Source organism: Grampus griseus (assembly GCF_964374135.1).
Source record: "Grampus griseus genome assembly, chromosome: X".
Classification (NCBI taxonomy): domain Eukaryota; kingdom Metazoa; phylum Chordata; class Mammalia; order Artiodactyla; family Delphinidae; genus Grampus; species Grampus griseus.
Genome location: NC_138999.1, coordinates 46,398,856 through 46,418,300, shown reverse-complemented (window position 1 = coordinate 46,418,300; position 19,445 = coordinate 46,398,856). Strand labels below are relative to the sequence as shown.

Genomic DNA, 19,445 nt, shown 5'->3' with positions numbered 1-19,445 from the left:
GAAGTTGATGATATCATTCTCATGCATTTTTATCCCTTTATTACATAGGTATGCCTTAGTAAGCAGTATATAGTATTGTTTTACATGTTTTTGAATGTTATATAAATGGAATCAGATGTATTTTTCTCAACTTTTTTCTCTGAACATTATGATTGTGAGATCCATGTTGATACATGTGGCTATTGTTCATTCATTTCACTTGCTTTCTAGTATTCCATTGTATGAGTATACAGCAGTTTATCTATTCTTCTGTGGATGTACATTTCATTGAAGAGTTTCAAGCAGGAGGTGACATGGGCAGATTTGCATTTCAGATATATCACTTAGGGTTGAGATGTGGAGGATGGACTTCAGAGGTTGAGATTGGTGTGGAGCAGTGGTTTACAAACACTTTGGACTCTGGACCTGTTTATACCCTTAAATATTATTGAGGACCCCAAAGAGCTTTTATTTATGTGGTTTATATTTATTAATATTTACCATATTATAAATTAAAACTGAGAATTTAAATATATTTATTAGTTCATTGAGGAAAAAACAAGAATAAACCCATTACATGTTAGCATAAGTAATAATTTTTATGAAAAATAACTATTTTCAAACTAAAAAAATTTAGTGAAAAGATTGACATTTACATTTCTGCAAATCTTTTTAATATTCGGGTTAGCAGAAAACTTCTGTGTCCTCAAATCTGCTTCTGTGTGTTGTGATATCATGTCATGTACCCCTTGAAAAACTCCACTGTATACTGAGGGTTAAAAAGACAAATAACATCTTATTATCATGAACATAGTTTTGACCATGCATATGCTCTGAAAGAGTCTCAAGGAGCCCCAGGATTCCCTGGATCACGCCTTAAAGAACCACTGGTGTTAGAGGAGCCAGTTTGTAGGCTGTTTCAAATAGCATAGGTGAGAGATAATGATGGATCTGAACCAAGCCATTAGTAGGATGGATGGATGAAGAAGGGGAGATGAATATGAGAGAGATGTAAGAAGAAAAATCAGAAGGTCCCAGAAGGCAGTATAGGGTCAAGGGCAAGGAAAATAATTTAGTTTCAACTAGGTACATCCTTCACAACCAACCTGTGAAGTGGATATTTAGATATAGAAAACGGCAAGATTTGAACCCAGGTCTGTCTAACACAAAAACTCTTTGTTTTACCTAGCGCAGAGTTAGAAGGGGTAGTCATGGCAAGGAGGTGATGCCTTTCTTAGCAATAAGAGAGAGGGTGGGTGAGGCAACGAAGAGATTTTGAAGTGCAGAGAAGGGAAGTAGAAGGAGTTTATTAACCCCCAGGTTGGTCCAGTTCAGGGTTATAATGATGGCAGACTTGGCTAGGATGGGCGTTGGGAGAGTGGAGGAAGCTAGAATGTTCTGAATTACTGCCAGGCTGGCTGGTCTAAGGAGTTGTGTTTGAGCTGAGTGGGCAGTGGTGATGTCCAAAGAAGAAAGGCCCTCTGCCAGCTATGTTTTTTGCCTTGTTACACTGCAGGATGGATCCATGCTGTGCTGACCCCCGTGGACTGCCTTGCCTTTGGAGGGAACTTCTTACACAGCCTTAACATTGAAATGCAGCTCAAGTGAGTCCTGAAGCTCTGGTGATCCCGAATTGGCCATTCCCATCTGCTAGAGTCCTCGAGTTCTCCGGTATTGTGAGGAGTGCAGCATAGAAGGGAGGCAAGATGATCAGAAAGGAATGGATACTGGTTTCTGATGATGTTCAGTCTGAAGATGAATACCTCTTCCTCACTTAGTAGTTATGTGAATTTTGTCAAGTCACATAAACTTTGAGCCCAAGTTTCCTAACCCATAGAGTAAGGTCTTAGAGGGTAGTTGTGAGGATTAAAGATAATGGATACAGAGCATCCAGAGCAATACCTGATACATAGTAGGTGCCTAGTAAACAGGGTCCTTGTTATCATTGTTATTGTTGTGCCTACTTCCTCCAGAGCCTATGAGATTGAGAAGCGGTTGAGCACAGCAGACCTCTTCAAGTTCCCCAACTTTGAGACCATCTGTTGGTATGTGGGAAAGCATATCCTGGACATCTTTCGAGGTATGGAGCCCTTTGCCAACTGTCCTTTTTGCCCTGCTGCCCTGACCATGTGTGTGTGCACATGTGCACATAACCATCACCTCAAATCAAGATACAGTACCCATCACCACAAAGATCTTTGTAGTGTTACCCCTTTATAACCTCACCCACTCTCTCCCCCTGAACTATCCATAACTTCAGGAAACCACTGATCTCTTTTTCATCTCTGTAATTTTGTCATTTCAAGAATGCTATAAAAATGGAATCAAAGGATGCGATCTTTTGAAATTGGCTTTTTTACTAATCGTAATGTAGGGTAGGGCATGGATTTTAACTTTTTTATTTAGCAAAGGGGACTGAGAAAATTGGATCACAGTGAAATTATTCCTATTTCCTGCCAATTAAAATAAGAAACTCAATCGGTATAGTGTCAGAGTTCCCTGGACGTGCTTCCCCTGGGGACAAGGCCCAGTCCTGACTACCCATCATTGGTTTGGTTCCTGGGTATCAGCCCAGGTAGAAGCCAACCTGCTGGGTTTCCTCTTTCCTGGTCTGCTTGGAAATAGAGTGGCTCCCTTACTCAGACCTGAGATTCTTCAAGGTGACTTGGCCAGGAAAAGTTACAAAGAACCTCAGAGGCCAATGAGTACACTCTCTTATGAAGTACCTCAAGCCCTTATTCTGCCATCTAGACAGACCGTCACTTAAATGTTCATTCAGAGGCTGGATGACTAACTGCTTATTATTTTCTGTTCTGAACAGCTTAGTTCAGTAGAAAATTCTTTATTGAGCCTAAATCTGGATGTTTGTTATAACCTCCTCCTGGAGTAACTCAGAACAAGGCATTAATGGCTCTTCAGATCTGTGTAGGTGGCAGTTGTCCTCCTGAGTGTTCACATTTTGAAACCCAAGAGGCAGAATAGTGTAGAAGGAGCACAGGCCTCAGATTTAGACAGATGAGGTTTCAGTCTTGGCTTTGGCACTTACCAGATGTGGCCTTTGGTTGTCTCTTTGCCTCTCTGAGCCTCATTTCCTGAACTATAAAATGAAGATAATGATATCTGGCTTATAGGGTTGGGTATAGGATTAAATGAGATAGTAGATGTCAAGGTAGTCATAAAATGAACACCATTATAAGAACTGAGATATGGAGTTGGGCTCAGAACCTTGAGCATTTTCTCTGGTTGCCTGAAAAAAACTAACAAGTCCTTCACTTCCCTGCATGGCTTCTTTGACACTCTACCTTCCTCTTTCCCCCTTTAGGTTTGCGAGAAAACAGGAGACACCCTGCCTCCTACCTGGTCCATGGTGGTAAAGCCCTGAACTTGGCCTTTAGAGCCTGGACAAGGAAAGAAGTAAATATACTTATTTCTCTACCTACTTTAGAGGTCTACTCTCAGCAGGGACTGGCTTTGGGAAGATCCTCTGGGGACGTGGAGGAAACTAGGGAGGTTTGTGGGCTCCTAGGATTAGAGTAGAGGACTGGGCTAGGACTCCTTGGATTATATTTTTAAACCTTTCTTTCTGATTATGAAAAGTAATACCTGCTTACTGTAGAGAATTAGAAAAATACAGAAGAGTGTAAAGAAGGAAAAACTTCACCTGCAATTTTAACTCAGAGGGAATAAACATTAACATTTGGGTATACTTTCTTTTGTTTTTTTAATATTCATTTTTAAAACATGATTGCTCTCACCCTGTACATATAATTTTGTATCTGAATTGGTTGGCTTATCTTAATTTTTCTGTGTCACCAGAGTTCTCCACAAACATTAATAGTTACATGATATTATTTTGCAGGGATGTACCATCCTTACCTAACCACTTGTTTATTGTTGCTTATTTATTTATTTGGGGGATAGTTCTAGAAAATCATGCAGTAAATAGCTGTTTGCATCAGTCTTTGTTTCTCATCTCTTGATTGTTTCTTCAGGATAGATTTTTAGAAGAGTGATCACTAGATCAAAGTATGTGAAAAAATGTAAGACTCTTGATGCATACTGCCAAAATGGCTTTTTAGGAATATACCAATATCCATCTATCCAATTGAATACTAAACAGCTATAAAAGAGATTAAGAAAGCTCTCTATTTACTGATTTGGAAAGATCTCCAGAATTTATCATGTAAAAGTGTAGAACTGTGTGTATAGTGTGCTACCTTATGTGTAAAAGGGGGGAAAAGAAGAATTATATTTGTATGTGCTTGTATTTGACTGAAGACACAATCTGGAGGGATGCAGAAGAAACTAATAAAAGTGGTTACCTGTTGGGGTGGGCTAGGGGAGCTGATGGCAGGGTCAGATAGATACTGAGGCTTTTCAATATATATCTTTCTATATTGTTTGATTTTTGAACTACGTGAATGGATTACCTACTCAAAATGTTGAATTTATTTAAAAACCAATTTTAAGAAATGCAAAAAAAGGAAATATCAATATATTCTTTTATGCTTCTGATACTCTTTGTAGATTCCTTCCCCTGCATACAGTAGCCTGAGGAAACTTTTCAGCCACTGCAGGCTTAAATGTGCACAATCTCCCCATTTCCTGTTGACAGCCTTCCCCCCAGATATCCTTGGACTTCATGTTTTGGGCCTTCTTTTGCTCCCTGGACTCAACTGCACCTGGGCCTTAGCCTTCGATTCTGTTTTGCCACATCCCTCAGGTGTGGCTACCTTGGGTTTCATCTCTGACTCTGCATCCACACTGACCCTCCCGCGAAGTGAACTTCAGAGTGACTCTGTCCCAGGAACACCAAAAGGGAGGGAGGTGGGTAGGTCCTGAGCACTCATGTCCTGAGCCAGGATGGCCTCAGGGACCAAAGGATGGCCCCAACAGTGTGACCAAAGGGAGCTGCAAGAGAGTAGGACACAGAACTGAGGAGCCACACTCATGGGAGAAGTCTTTTGTGAAGTGCAGACAACTTCTCTTTTGTGAAGAGAAGCAGTTGCTCCTTCACCCTTCCAGAGCCCCTGGGCTGGGAGGAGGGAGCTGTCAAGGTTATCCAGCTGGGTCACATGGGTTCTCAGCCCCCATTACTGCCCAGCCACCAAAATAAATTCCAGGTGGATTAAAAGAGTTAAAGGAATCAAACCATGGGAAGCAAGGAGGAAATGCTGAGGAATTTTTATCAGTCCTCTGGATACAGAATTCAAGTCAAAACTGGTGGAAGAAGTCACAGAGGAAAAGTTTGAGCTGTCTGTCTGCATAGAGATGTATTGATAAATAAGATTGCAAATGAATTAAAAGAGAGACAATCAACAGGTCTCTCCCTGGGTTGCTGTTGGGCTAGCTGTGGGCTTGTAGCTGCTCAACATTGAGTTCTGTCCTCACAAGTGGAGAGGCTGGATTGTCCCCAGGGATCTTGCTGAGGTTCTTGACTTTCTGAGGGGTGTGGTTCAAGCCACAACTAAGTTCCTCACACCTCTTGACACTGTCCTTTATCAGGTATATGTTTTGCAAATATTTCCTCCCAGTCAGTGGTTTGTCTTAACAGTGTTTTTCTAAGAGAAGTTTTTATTTTTTAATAAGTCTAATTTATCAGTTTTTTCTTTTATGGTTCATACTTTTTATGTCCTAAGAAATCTTTGCCTAACCCAAGGTCCCAATGATTTTCTCCTCTGTTTCCTTCTAAAAGGTTTATAGTTTTAGATTTGACATTTAGGTCTGTGATCCATTTTGAGTCTGTGTGTGTATCTGGTGCAAGATATGGAATGAAGTTCTTGTTTTGCATATGGATATCTGATCAGTCTAGTACCATTTGTTAAAGAGACTACCCTTTCTCCATTGAATTGCCTTGGTAACTTTGTTGAAAATCAGTTCATTTATGTGTGGATCTATTCCTCATGCCTTTTGTTTGACAGGCTCTGCCAGACCACGAGGATGAGATCCCAGAGACAGTGCGGACCGTACAGCTCATTAAAGATCTGGCTAGGGAGATTCGCCTGGTGGAAGTAAGAAGCATGGGAGCAGGGGAGGCGTTTGGGAAGGGCTCAAGGCTCAAGTGGCAGGTCAGGCTTTTGCAGTTGGCATGAGAGCTCAGGGGAAGGATTGGGAAGACCCCACCAAGGACCCTATTCATTCATTCATTTATTCATTCATTCAGATAATTATTATGTACCTCAAGCGTGCCACATGTTGGGCTAGGTGCTTAGGATACATAAATAATACAGTGCCTGCCCACAAAGAACTCACAATCTAGTAGAGGAACCTGGGCAAAGTTAACCTGTCTAAGCCTCAGTTTCCTCATGTCTAAAGTGGGGATAACTAATAACTACTGAGGGATTATTAAGAGGATTGAGTAAGATAATACAGGTTGAGCACTAAGTATAGGGCTTGGCACACAGTAGGTGCTCAGTAAATTCTGCTGGTGGGTCATGGTGGTCGTGGGTGGCAGAGGTCATAGTAGTAGTAGTAGTAGTTGTTGTTATTAATATTTTGACTCAGTCTCTACATTCTACAAAATGACAGTTCTCCCGGGTTGAAGATGATTACAAAGCCATGTTTCAACAGGTGGCATATACCACGAGACAGTAAGGTGCAGTGGTAAGAGACTCAGAGAAACTTGGGTTCTGGTTCCTGCTCTGTCATTTGCAAGCCTTTCAGAGCCTCAGTATCCTTATCTGTAAAGTGGGGATAACACCACCTTTTCACAGTTTTGTTATGATTAAGAGCTAATGTATATAGAGCCCCTCGCACAGTGCCTGGCAGAGTAAGTACTCAATAAATGTGAGCCATTGTTATTAATAGACTGCAGCAAAGAGAGAACTCAGTGTGGGCTGGTGAAGTAGCAAAGGCACCAGAGGAGAATTGGACTTGAGGAAGTTTCAACTTTCCTTTAGCTCAGAAGCTGTAAGGTTCCATTTAGTGCCCAGGATATAGGCACTAAATCTGTGCTGAAGGGTGGTCAGAGTGAGCTACTATGAAGTTGGGGTTCTAGCCTCACCTCTTGCAGCATGTTTCACTGCCTACACCATAGCTTACATTGTCCACCTCCTACCTCATTTTCCACCACTTCCATCTGTCAGAATCCTTCAGGGTTTTAGGCCTACCTTTTCTCTGGCTCTTCCCACTTAAACAAGTTTTATATACACAGAACTTTGGGCTGGTTGGAAGAGGACTTAAGAGATGGATCATATATTTTTCATTGGCTTTCAAATGTTTTGAAGCAATGAAATCCTTTTTTTCAAATGAAATCTTAATGTGGAAGCTCAATATATACAACCAATCAAAGCATAACTGCTATGAATAAGATGAAGGTGGGAGGCTAGTAGCAGAATTAGGACTAGAACCGCTCTCCTGCTCTCAAATCCTGTGGTCCTTAGAGTTGGAACCACACATTTTAGTACTCAGTTATTTTCTGTCTCATGTCAGCTGCACTTGGAGTCTTTTCCTTTCCGGTTTTGACAGTAGTGCTGAGCTTTTCCTCTGCTCGTCTTCTCCTTACTCGTCAATGGCTAGGTAAAGAAATGCCACCCAGTAAATTCTTGATGACTTATTGTGCCAAAACTAGGGTGTGCATAAGTGCATATGTGGAGCATCTTTAAGCCCCTTCATGGCAGTACCGCCAGTGCCATAAACAGACCTCTGCTCTTAGTGCAGAGTGAACCCTTGAGTAAGCTCTAACCCCCTCATGTACTAACACTCTTGTAGGATATCTTCCAACAGAACGTTGGGAAGACAAGCAATATCTTTGGGCTGCAGAGGATCTTCCCAGCCGGCTCCATTCCCTTAACCAGGCCAGCCCATTCCACTTCAGTATCCATGTCCAGGCTGTCACTGCCCTCCAAATGTGGTTCAAAGAAGAAAGGCCTGAAGCCCAAGGAATTCTTCAAGAAGGCAGAGCGAAAGGGCAAGGAGAGCTCAGCCTTGGGGCCTGCTGGCCAATTGAGCTATAATCTCATGGACACATACAGTCATCAGGCACTGAAGACAGGCTGTTCCCAGAAAGCAAAGGTGGGTGCTGGCCCTTGGGTTCAGCCCAACCCTTTTGGGTCCCTTGGAAGAGCAGGGTATAAAAAGGATAGGCTCTCCTGTCCTCCCACCTCCCTTAGGGCCCCTGGTGTTTGGCTACCAGTCCCACTCATTTAACAGACATTTATTGAGATCTTGTCTATGCTGGGCACTGTGATAGGTGCTGTGGACATAACCCTCAAGAGGCTGACAGGCTAGTGAGAAAGATAGGCATAAAAAGAAATGAGTGCAATGAAGCGTTGTGGATGCCACGATCAAGGGTATGTGTGGGACCCTGAGACACGGGAGGGGATGATTCTATCTGGGTAGGGGCGATGGTCAGGAGCTCTTCTCAGTAAACATGACACTTGAGATGAATCTTGAAATGCTGGGATGGGAATGACATTTGAGAGCATGGTATAGGAGTGGCAGGTTGGAGTCTTGAACAGGTTCTTGAGAAAAGCCCTCCTCCAGGGCTCCACCTTGCTTCAAGATTGTGGTGCCCTCCATAAGCATGTGAAGATACTCCACCTCTTTTTAGGGAACATGTTTTGCAAGATGGATAGGTTTCCCCTGAGCCAGCCATACATTCTCAGCCTTCTGCTCCTGTGATCATTTGGGTTGGGGGTGGGGGGACAGCATAGCAGAAGGCCTTGGTTCAGGTGGTTTTGACAGTGAACTCAACCAGTGAAAACAGAGGGAACTGGTCATTCTGATTCACATGGGAGTTCCAGACAGGTGACAACTGAGCCTCCTCCTCCTACAGTTCAACATCACTGGTACCTGCTTGAATGACTCAGATGATGACTCGCCAGACTTGGACCTTGATGGGAATGAGGGCCCGCTGGCCCTGTTGATGTCTAATGGCAGGTGAGGTGGGGAGAAGAAGCAGAGATGCTGGGTGTTGGTGGCAATATGCCACTAAGACAAGGCATGGAATTGGGACCTGGGATTGGGACATGGGTGAGGGAGGGACTGTGCTTGGGGAAATAACCAGATATTATCAGATAACATTCCTTAGTACAGAGAACCATGGTAGTGTTGGGGGTGGGAAGGGGGAGAGGTCTGGAACTAATTGGCAATCCTGCGAAAAATCTTATATAAGTTCTAGAAATTTCAGCAAGTCAGTGGATCAGAACTGTTGGTGGGAATAGGAGGTAGTACAGCATACTGGTTAAGAGCATTAGTTTTTTATATACCTTTTGCAATTCAGTTTTTAGGAACTTATTTTGCAGAAATATTTGCACAGGTGTGTAAAGAGAAATATTTAGTAGTCACCGTATCATTGTAATAGTAAGCAACTGGAAACGTTCATCAATAAAGGTTGGATAAATAAATTATGGTACATCTATGGAATAGAATGCTGTGTAACTTAAAAAGAATGAGTTTACTATCTATTGACGTGAAAAGATTTCCAAGATATATTTTAAGTGAAAAAATCAGGTTGCAAGATAATATATAGGAATAGTTCATTTTAATTTTTTAAAAAAGCACGTATGCACATATGTGTGTGTGTGTAAAAAAGCAACATACAGACCTTTTCCTTTAACCTTTTTGAAGAGGTTTAAAATTTAATTTATGTGGTTTAAAATTCAAAAAGTGTGAAAGAATACATAGTGAAAAATTTTGCTCCCACTCCTCTCTGTTCCCCAGTTCCCCTCCGCATGGAAAACCAGTGTCAACGATTTCCTTCCAGAGATGTTTATACACATCCATGCAAATAAATATATTTGTCACATATTTTATACTTGTCACACCGAACTTGTAACAGTAGTTATCTCTAGAAAGTAGAATAGGGGAAGCAAGAGAGGAAATTTTCACTTCAAAAGCATTTGAATTTTATACAGTGAGCACATATTACTTTTCTTAAAATAATTTTTTTTTTCCGGTACGCGGGCCTCTCCCGTTGCGGAGCACAGGCTCCGGACGCACAGGCTCAGCAGCCATGGCTCACGGGCCCAGCCGCTCCGCAGCATGTGGGATCTTCCCGGACCAGGGCACGAACCCGTGTCCCCTGCATTGGCAGGCGGACTCTCAACAACTGTGCCACCAGGGAAACCCTAAAATAATTTTTAACAGAATGTTTTCTAAAAGAATAAAATAAAAGCACATCTTGGCAAAAAGCTCCAGCTTGGGAATCAGACAATCCCGAATTTGAATCCCTGCTCTGTCACGTATTCGCTATGTGACTTTGACAAGCTAATTAACGTATCTGCACCTCTCTGTCCTCATTTTATCTATTCTATAGATAAAACTTATCTTAGGGTTGTTGAAGGACTAAATGAAGTAATGCATGTAAAGTGCCTATCACAGGTTCTGGCACATAGTAAATGCTTAATAAATGGTCGCTCTTATGAATATGATGAAGTTGAAGATGAAAGGTGATGGTGGTGGTGGTGATGATGATGGTTGTGGGTATAGCCAGAAGCTAAGTAGGTCATCAGAAACCCTCAAACATGTAGGGAGGCAAAGGAAGACAGTAAAAGTTACCATCTGGACACTCAGAACACCAGACAGGAGCAGTCAAGAGTTAAGTACAGAGTATGAACAGTGTAGGAACATAAGCGACAAGGATACGTTAACAGCCTTTTTGTAGGAAAAGATTGTTTTCAGATCCCAAGGGTGAGTGTAGTAGGTCTACCTGGCTGGGAAATAAGGGAAAAGGGAGTGTGAGGGCAGGGCAGATTCTGAAAGCAGCAGAGCTATCCTTGTTAATTGAGAACATAGTTACTGAAGAATAAGATTAGAGAGACTGTTGAGCATTGCCTTTGTCTAGAACCCGTGGTTGGTCTGCTGGGGAAGAGAAAATTGAGAGTCCTAAGGGTCCAGCCTATAATGGCTATTGAGGACACAATGAGACATTTTTCCCTTCCTCACCAGTCTTTCTTGTGCTGCTTGTTACCTTTTTGCACCTGCCAGAGGCTGCTGCTAAGTGAACCTAGGGAGTGAAGGTATAGAAATATTTATAGATGATATGATATTATGTCTGATCTTTTCTCCAGAATAATGCCATGTTTTGTGGGGACTGAGGTGTAGATGAAACAAGATTGGCTGTGTGTTGATAATTGCTAAAACTTAGCTGGGTCATAGGTACATGGGAGTTTTTAATATTTTATATATGTTTGAGATTTTTCATTATTAGAAGTTAATAAAAGATCAGGGTTAAATAGCTACCATTTATTGAGCACCTGCTCTGTGTCAGACTCTGTCTTAGCCATTTACATACATTATTTTATTTAGTCCTCACAACAACCCTGAGGGTAAGTGTTGTTATCCCCATTTTACTAATGTGGTAAAGTGAGGCCCAGAGAACTATGAGATTAGCTACCATTGGGCCACTTGCCATGTGTCAGTCTCTACATTAGCTCATTAATCCTCCCAGCAACCCTATGAGGTAGAAAACAGCTAATTCACTAAAATCCAGTTCACCAAATGACTATTTGCTGAATGTGTCAAGTGTACTGATTTACCAAAAACTTGTTTCTCTTAACTGTAAGGCTTATTTGAGCAGTCTGTACTGGTTAATATTGTTTACCATGTGTAACAGGATTATTTAAGCCACTTTTGAGTTCTTTCTACTTCCTTTATATATTTTAACAGCTTTTTTGAGGTATAATTTACATACCATACAATTAACCTGTTTAAAGTGTACAATTAAATGACTTTTAGTAAATTTAAAGAATACGCTGCCATCACCACAATATAATTTTGGAACATTTCTATCACACCAAATAGATCCCTCATATCCACTTACAGTCAGTCCTGGTTCTCTTCCCCAGGCCCAAGCAACCACTAATCTACTTTCTCTCTCTATGGATTTGCCTTTTTAGACACTTCATATAAATGGAATCACACATATGTAGTCTCTTGTGTCTGGCTTCTTTCACTTAACAATGTTTTTGAAGTTCATCCATCATGTAGAAATATCATTAATTTCCTTTTTATTGCTCAGTAGTATTCCATTGTGTGCCTATACCACATTTAGTTTATCCATTCACTAGTTGATGGTCATTTGGATTGATTATGCTTTTTGGCTACTATGAATAATGGTGCTATGAGCATTTGAGTACTAGTTTTTGTGTGGACATGTTTTTGTTTCTCAGGAGTAAAATTTTGGGTCATATGGTAACTCTGTTTAGCTTTTTAAGAAATTGCCAAAATTTATCCCAAAGCATGTACCATTTTACACTCCTACCAGCAATTATGAGTTTCTCCATATATTGACTAATGCTTGTTATTGTCTGTCTTTTTGATTATAGCCATTCTGATGGATGTAAAGTGGTATCTTATTACGGTTTTGATTTGCATTTCCCTAATGACTAATAATGTTGAGCCATTTATATATCATCATTAGAGAAATGTCCATTCAGATCTTTTGCTTACTTTTTAATTGGTTTTGTTTGTCTTTTGTTGCATTCTAAGAGTTATTTAAATATTCTGGATACAAATCCTTTTCTAGATAAATGATTTACAAATATTTTCTCCTAGTCTGTGGCTTGTCTTTTCATTTTCTTAATGATGTCTTTTGAAGCACAAATGTTTTGAATTTTACCTAATCTCAAGCCACAAACATATTTTCCTATATTTTCTTCTAGAAGTTTTATAGTTTTAGCTTTTACATTTAGATCTATGATCCATTTTTAATTTTTGTGTATGATATGAGGTAAGAGTACACATTCATTTCTTTGCATGTGATATCCACTTATCTCAGCATCATTTGTTGAAAAGACTATTCTTTCTCCACTGAATTGCCTAATAAGCACCTTTGTCAGAAATCAATTGACCGAAAATTTAAGCGTTTAGTTCTAGGCTCACAGGTCTGTTCCATTGATGTGTATGTCTATCCTTATGGCAATATCACATTACCTTGATTACTGTAGCTCAGTTTTGAAATTGAGTAGTATAAATCCTCCAACTTTGTTCTTTTTTGAAATTGTTTTGGCCATGTTAAGTCCTTTGTATGCCCATATACATTTTAGTATCAGCTTATTAATCTCTACAAAACTAGATGGATTTAGATAGGATTGCATTGAATCTGTAGATCAATTTGGGTAGAATTGCCATCGAGTGTGACTGTTTTTATGTTCACCTTCACTCTCTCTCCAGTACCAAGAGGGTAAAGAGCTTATCCAAGTCTCGGCGAGCCAGGATCACCAAGAAGGTAGACAAGGCTAGGCTGGTGGCAGAACATGTGATGGAGGATGAATTTGACTTGGATTCAGATGATGAACTGCAGATTGACGAGAGACTGGGAAAGGAGAAGGCAACCCTGATAATAAGACCAAGTGTGTACTTGTTCTTTTTCTTTCCTGCCCTGCCCATTTCAGTTTGTTTTTGGTCTGCTTGATAGACTCAAGACCTTAGGCCTGAGCTTGTTGACATTCTGATTTACCAGCTCTGTAGGCTTCCATGTGTCCTTTGCTCTAGAGATTTATTTCCTAACCTCCCTAAATTACTCGTCTGTGGTCATTACTTTCAGGAAAATTATAGTCTTATTCTCTTTCCCCTGGGTGTTTGGCTCAGATGCTAATCTTAGCTTCATGATAAGTGCATTCCATTGCTTTCTAGAATTTCCCCGAAAGTTGCCCCGTGCGAAGCCTTGCTCTGACCCCAACCGAGTTCGTGAACCAGGAGAAGTTGAGTTTGACATTGAGGTAGGGGCCTGCCCTGTTTCTAATCTTCTGCTCATTCTGGTTACATAGACAGAATACAGATTGTCATTCTAGTTGAGGGTGGGGGAGAGATCCTATGCATTCCATTCCTAAAATATTTATAAAGTGAAAGATTGTGGGCTAAGTGCTCCTGAACATATAAATGGAAGATTATACTTTAGTTGAAATATTTTTAAAATTCTTTAATATAGAGTAGAATAAAAGGCAGTGTGATGTAGCAGAAAGAGTATCTGATTTGGAATATCTGATTGTGACTTTACACAAATTATTTAACTTCACTGAGCCTTAGTTTCCTTATCTGTAAAATGGGAGTTAGACTTGCCTCACAAAGATGCTGTGGAGATTAAGATGAAAGAACAAATATTCTGCTTAGTAGTTGGTAGATACTTGGTGCTCAGAAGATATTAGTATCAGGAGTGAGACTGTCAACCCTGTATTGGGGCCTTACTAGACCAACCCTGGGCAGCTGAGGTGATATCCTTTTTCTCCAACAGGAGGACTATACAACAGATGAGGACATGGTAGAAGGGGTTGAAGGCAAGCTTGGAAATGGGAGTGGAGCTGGTGGAATTCTTGATCTGCTCAAGGCCAGCAGGCAGGTGGGGGGACCTGACTATGCTGCCCTCACGTGAGTACTGGCTTTTATCTCCCCTTTCTAGGTGTTCAGACAGCACACATCCCCACCTGCCACCCAAAGGGCTAGGTCAACCAATCAGTAGATATTAATTGGGTCATTTAAAGGGACAAAAATTAGCCAGGGCATTTGGGCTGAAAGAATAAAGTAGACATGAAATCTGTCCCGAGGTACTTAATATCTGACCGAGAGAGGATAATACGGACTTCAAGGGTAATAAGTTTGGGGGTTTTTGGAAGTTAGAAGAGGCATGGAAGGAGAGCTGGGCCTTTTCTGGGCCTTGCTTTAAGAAAAAAGAAAAAGGAAAGAATGCAGCATTGGTGAACAGGAAGGGAGGTGCACCCCTCTTTTTGCCATCTTGCCTGCTGTCTATGGAGAGACGAGTCAAGAAGGACTGGCCTTTTTATGAAAATAGTCTTTGATACTATTTTGATCTTTAGTGTGGTTTCTGGTTTTTCTCCTGGGATGGTTCTCTCCTCCTTCCTCCCACCCTGACCCCGGCAGCTGTTGTCCCTCCTCCCTGACTCTTCTGATGACTGATTTCCTCTGACAACTAGAGAAACTCCCTCAGCATTTCTCCTCTGTCCCTTGCAGCGAGGCCCCTGCCTCTCCCAGCACTCAGGAGGCCATCCAGGGCATGCTGTGCATGGCCAACCTGCAGTCCTCATCATCCTCGCCAGCTACCTCCAGCCTGCAGGCCTGGTGGACCGGGGGGCAGGACCGAAGCAGTGGGAGTTCCAGCAGTGGGCTGGGCACAGTGTCTAGCAGTCCTGCTTCCCAGCGCACCCCAGGGAAGCGGCCCATCAAGCGGCCAGCGTACTGGAGAACCGAGAGCGAGGAGGAGGAGGAGAACGCCAGTCTCGATGAACAGGACAGCTTGGGAGCATGCTTCAAGGATGCAGAGTATAGTAAGGGCAGCTGAGCACTTGAGTCCAGGCCAGGAGGGCTTCCCACTAGCCCCAGTCTCAATCCCAAATCCAATCCAGGACAGCCTGTAGTGAGCAAAGGCCTGGCCTTAAACCTGATACTTGGTTTTTCTGTGCCGTATTTTCTTAATCCATAAAATGGGGATATCTCACAGGTTGTTGTAAGAATTAGAGATGATGCTTGCACAGAGCACCTGGCACCGTGTCTTGTTCATGGGAGGCCCTCAGAAAATGGTAGCTATTATAATTAGCTATTAACCATTTTTAGCATTGTCCAATCTTCGCTGCTGGTGACTCTTTTTTCCCTCTTGCCTATTTTACTTCCATTACCTGTATCATTTGTGTTATGTGTCATTCAGTTCATCCCTTGCAAAGGTTTATGATGACTTTTCGGTGGGCTTTTCACATTTAATAGATGACTCCTTTTTTGTAAAGTAAACTTTGTTGAGTACTACAATGTATGAAGCACTTTTTTGTATAGTGCAGCTGACTTTAATGTAGGTTTTTGTTTTAATATTATTTAAAAAATTAATCCTCATTGACCAAAATTAGAACAAGACAGAGAAGGCAGAAATTTCCTTTGACTAACACTCTTCCCCCTCTGAGAAAGGTTATCCAAAGGTAACCTTTGTTATCAGTTTGATGTATACCTTTTATTTTCTTGTGTTTATACCCATATGTAGACATAAATAGATAGAGGTATAGTTTGGTTTAGTGTGTGTGGTTCTACAACTTACTTGGATATCTTTCAACATCAGTACCTAGAGATACATTTCATCAATGCATTGAGATCTACCTGCTGCATAGTAGTCTGTAACATAGGTATGCCATCATATGTTTAACTATTTCCTACTGATTATCATTTAGGTTGTTTCTAATTTTTAGTGTTTTGAAAATTCTTATAAATAACCTTTTGTGCCCATGTGCCCGTTAACATTTCTGTAAGGTAGCTAGACCTGCTGAGTTGAAGGTATGTACAACATAAATGTTGATAGTGCTGAATTCCTTCCAAAAAGGTCAGTATATGAGTGGTGTATGAGATATACCTGTTTTCCCACAGCCTTACCAACAGTGGATGTTATCAGCCTTTTTAATTTTGGCCAATCTGATGGCAAAAAATGGTGTTGCAGTTTGTTTGTTTTATGTTTATTGGCTCTTCCTTTCCCATGAATTATCTATTCAGTTTTTCACTCATTTTCAGGATGTTAGTTTTTCTTATTGATTTGTAGGAGTTCTTTATGTATTCTAGATTTGTTGGAGTGTTTTTTATATATTCTGCAAGTATTGAAAAATATTTTCTCTTAGTCTGTTGTTTGTATTTTAATTTTACTTATGGTATCTTTTAGCATGTAGTAGATTTCAGTTTTTACATAGTTGTCTTTATCAATTTTCTTTTGTATTTTATGTTTTGTGTAAGAAGAATTTCTTATATTTTCACCTAAAACTTGTACAGTAGTTAAAATTTTAGCTTTTTTTCTGGAATTAGGTTTTGTGAATTGTGAGAGGTAAGAATCTGTATTTTTTCCCACATGGATAGTCATTTTCCCCAATACCATTTATTGACTAGTTCATCAATTATCCTCCTGATTTGAAGCTCCGCTTCTGTCCTAAACTAAATTCCCATATATATATGGATTTGTTTTTCTTTTTTCCTTTTTTTTGGGGGGGGGGGTGGGTCGCGCTGAGCGGCTTGTGGGATCTTAGTTCCCGACCAGGGATTGAGCCCACCCCCTCAGCAGTGAAAGTGCAGAGTCCTAACCGCTGGACTGCCAGGCAATTCCCTGGGTTTGTTTTTCTACTCTGTTCCCAGTTCTGTTCCTCAATAGCTATGTAACCTTGGGCAAGCTAATTAACCTCTCTGTGATAATAGTACCTACCTCATAGGTTGTTGTGAGGATTAAATGAGTTATACATAAAGCACTTAAAACATTGCCCAGCACATGGTAAGTGCTGTGTGTTAGATGTTATTAATATTCTGTTCCATAAAACCAACTTGTCCACTCATGTGGCACTACCTCATAGGTTAGTTACTCTAGACCTTGTGTCTGGTAGGCCAGATTCCCCTCTGCATAACTTGCTTTGGACCTGAGGAGAATACAGATGTTCAGCAAGCCCATCATCTCTGGGTTGAGCTGTGATTGGTCTTAGTTTGTTGCCAAGTTTCCCTGGCTATCCATCTTACCTTCAGCAGACAGTCACATTGACCTATAGCCAAGGCATCTGGACCTGGTCTCACTAGTCCTACCTCAGGACAAACAACTCACTCAACCTCTGTCTGCTTCCCCCTATCCCTGCTTTGCCCAGCAACACTAGAAAGGCAGTTTAATGAGGAGGTACCCAACTACTTGTTCTTATTTTTCCAGAATTTCTAGGCCATTATTGAGCTTTTTCTAGTCCAGATGGATTATAGAATCAACTTGTCAAACTCCATGAAAAATCCTATTAGGATTTTTTATTAAGATTGCATGGCATTTGCAATTTATGGATTAATTTATGGAGACTAACATCTTTCATCAGAGCCCTTTCTGCTACAGTGGGATATACACATTTCTGAAAAATGTCCTGAAGATTTGTACACTAAAAATAATAGGGCTTACAAGAAAAAGAAAGGGGTATACCCCTCAAAATCTCTGTGGCTTTGAAGCCAAAACACTGGCCCAGATAATGACAGTCCTAATAGTAATCCTTGCCTGGTTAGAGCCCATCGGCATTTGCACCCAGCATTGTAGTCAGTGGATCCTTTGTAGCCCTAAACTCTGCCTGGGCTCAGGTTCCTCCTTCCAGATGTTGGTTCTTGAGGGCATTTGCTTACGATAAATAGCAGCTTTATCAAATTAAAATCTGATCCAGAGCCTAGTCGTCAGCAGTCTTTTGTTGTTGTTGTTTTTATTTTTTTAAATTATTTATTTATTTTTGGCTCTGTTGGGTCTTCGTTGCTGTGCACGGGCTTTCTCTAGTTGTGGTAAGCAGAGGCTACTCTTTGTTGTGGTACGTGGGCATCTCATTGTTGCGGGTGGCTTCTCTTGTTGCGGAGCACAGGCTCTAGGTGCGCGGGCTTCAGTAGTTGTGGCGCACGGGCTCAGTAGTTGTGGCTCGCGGGCTCTAGAGCGCAGGCTCAGTAGTTGTGGCACACGGGCTTAGTTGCTCCGTGGTATGTGGAATCTTCCCGGACCAGGGCTCAAACCCGTGTCCCCTGCATTGGCAGGCGGATTCTTAACCACTGCACCACCAGGGAAGTCCTTTGTTGTTTTTAAACACAGGGGAAAGTGTCTTCACAACGTCTTCAGCTGCACTCTCCACCATCCTCCTCTCCCAACAGAACTTAATTTTGTAGAAAACAAAGCCACCATTTACCCTTCCTCTGACGGGAGGCACTATTGCAGGATTTTTAGCTTTTGTGTGTAGGTCTTCATATATAGCTAAGGTTTTCTCTGAAATATGAGAAAACTCACCACTGATTGGTTAAAAACAACATGCCAGGGAAAATTGCTTTTGAACCAGTGCAACTTCTGGATGACATTGCTATCATTCTGCCATTTACCTTTGAGCAGCCACAAAACAGGCCATCTTGTCCTTCTGTCTTCAAACATGGTCTGCTATTTATTCAGGCTTTCTTATATATCTCTTCTTCAGTTTATTACTAGGTATTTTATTTTATAGTTTCATTCCTATTGAAAATGGCATCTTTTTATCTATTATATTTTCCAATTGGCTGTTGCTAGTATGCAGGAAAATAGTTGATTTTTCTATATTGATCCTGTGTTGGATTGCCTTATATGCTCTTATTAGTTCTGTTAGTTTTTCAGCTAATTGTCTTGGGCTCTTGAGGTAGGTGATCTGTGTCCCCTATCTTAGTTTGCTAGGGCTGCCATAACAAAATACCACAGACTGGTTGGCTTAAACAACAGAAATTAATTTTTTCACAGTTCTAGAGGCTAGAAGTCCAAGATCAAAGTATTAGCAGGGTTGCTTTCTCCTGAGGCCTCTCCTTGGCTTGCAGATGACCTCCCTCTTGCTACTTTTTCACATGGCCATCCCCTGTGCACATGGGCCCCTGGTGTCACTCTCTATATCCTAATCTCTTCTTAAAAAGGCACCAGTCAGATTGGCTTAGGGCCTATCCTAGTGGTCTCATTTTAACTTTCTTTCAAAGCCGTATCTCCAAATACAGTCGTATTCTGAAGTACCAGGGATTAGGAATTCAATATATTTTGGGGCGGGGGC

At 41.2% G+C, this 19,445-nt stretch overlaps 1 protein-coding gene across 1 annotated transcript in view; it reads left to right on the top strand.

Annotated features, from left to right (window-relative positions):
• PHF8 (PHD finger protein 8) overlaps positions 1–19,445 on the top strand; it is a 95,032-nt gene that overhangs the window by 34,522 nt on the left and 41,065 nt on the right. The window contains exons 8-17 of the mRNA XM_082681639.1: positions 1,496–1,583; positions 1,953–2,059; positions 3,302–3,393; positions 5,901–5,990; positions 7,690–7,992; positions 8,756–8,859; positions 13,096–13,274; positions 13,558–13,643; positions 14,156–14,289; positions 14,890–15,203. Coding sequence (XP_082537765.1) covers positions 1,496–1,583; positions 1,953–2,059; positions 3,302–3,393; positions 5,901–5,990; positions 7,690–7,992; positions 8,756–8,859; positions 13,096–13,274; positions 13,558–13,643; positions 14,156–14,289; positions 14,890–15,203 — 1,497 coding nt within the window. The remainder of the gene's footprint in view (positions 1–1,495; positions 1,584–1,952; positions 2,060–3,301; positions 3,394–5,900; positions 5,991–7,689; positions 7,993–8,755; positions 8,860–13,095; positions 13,275–13,557; positions 13,644–14,155; positions 14,290–14,889; positions 15,204–19,445) is intronic.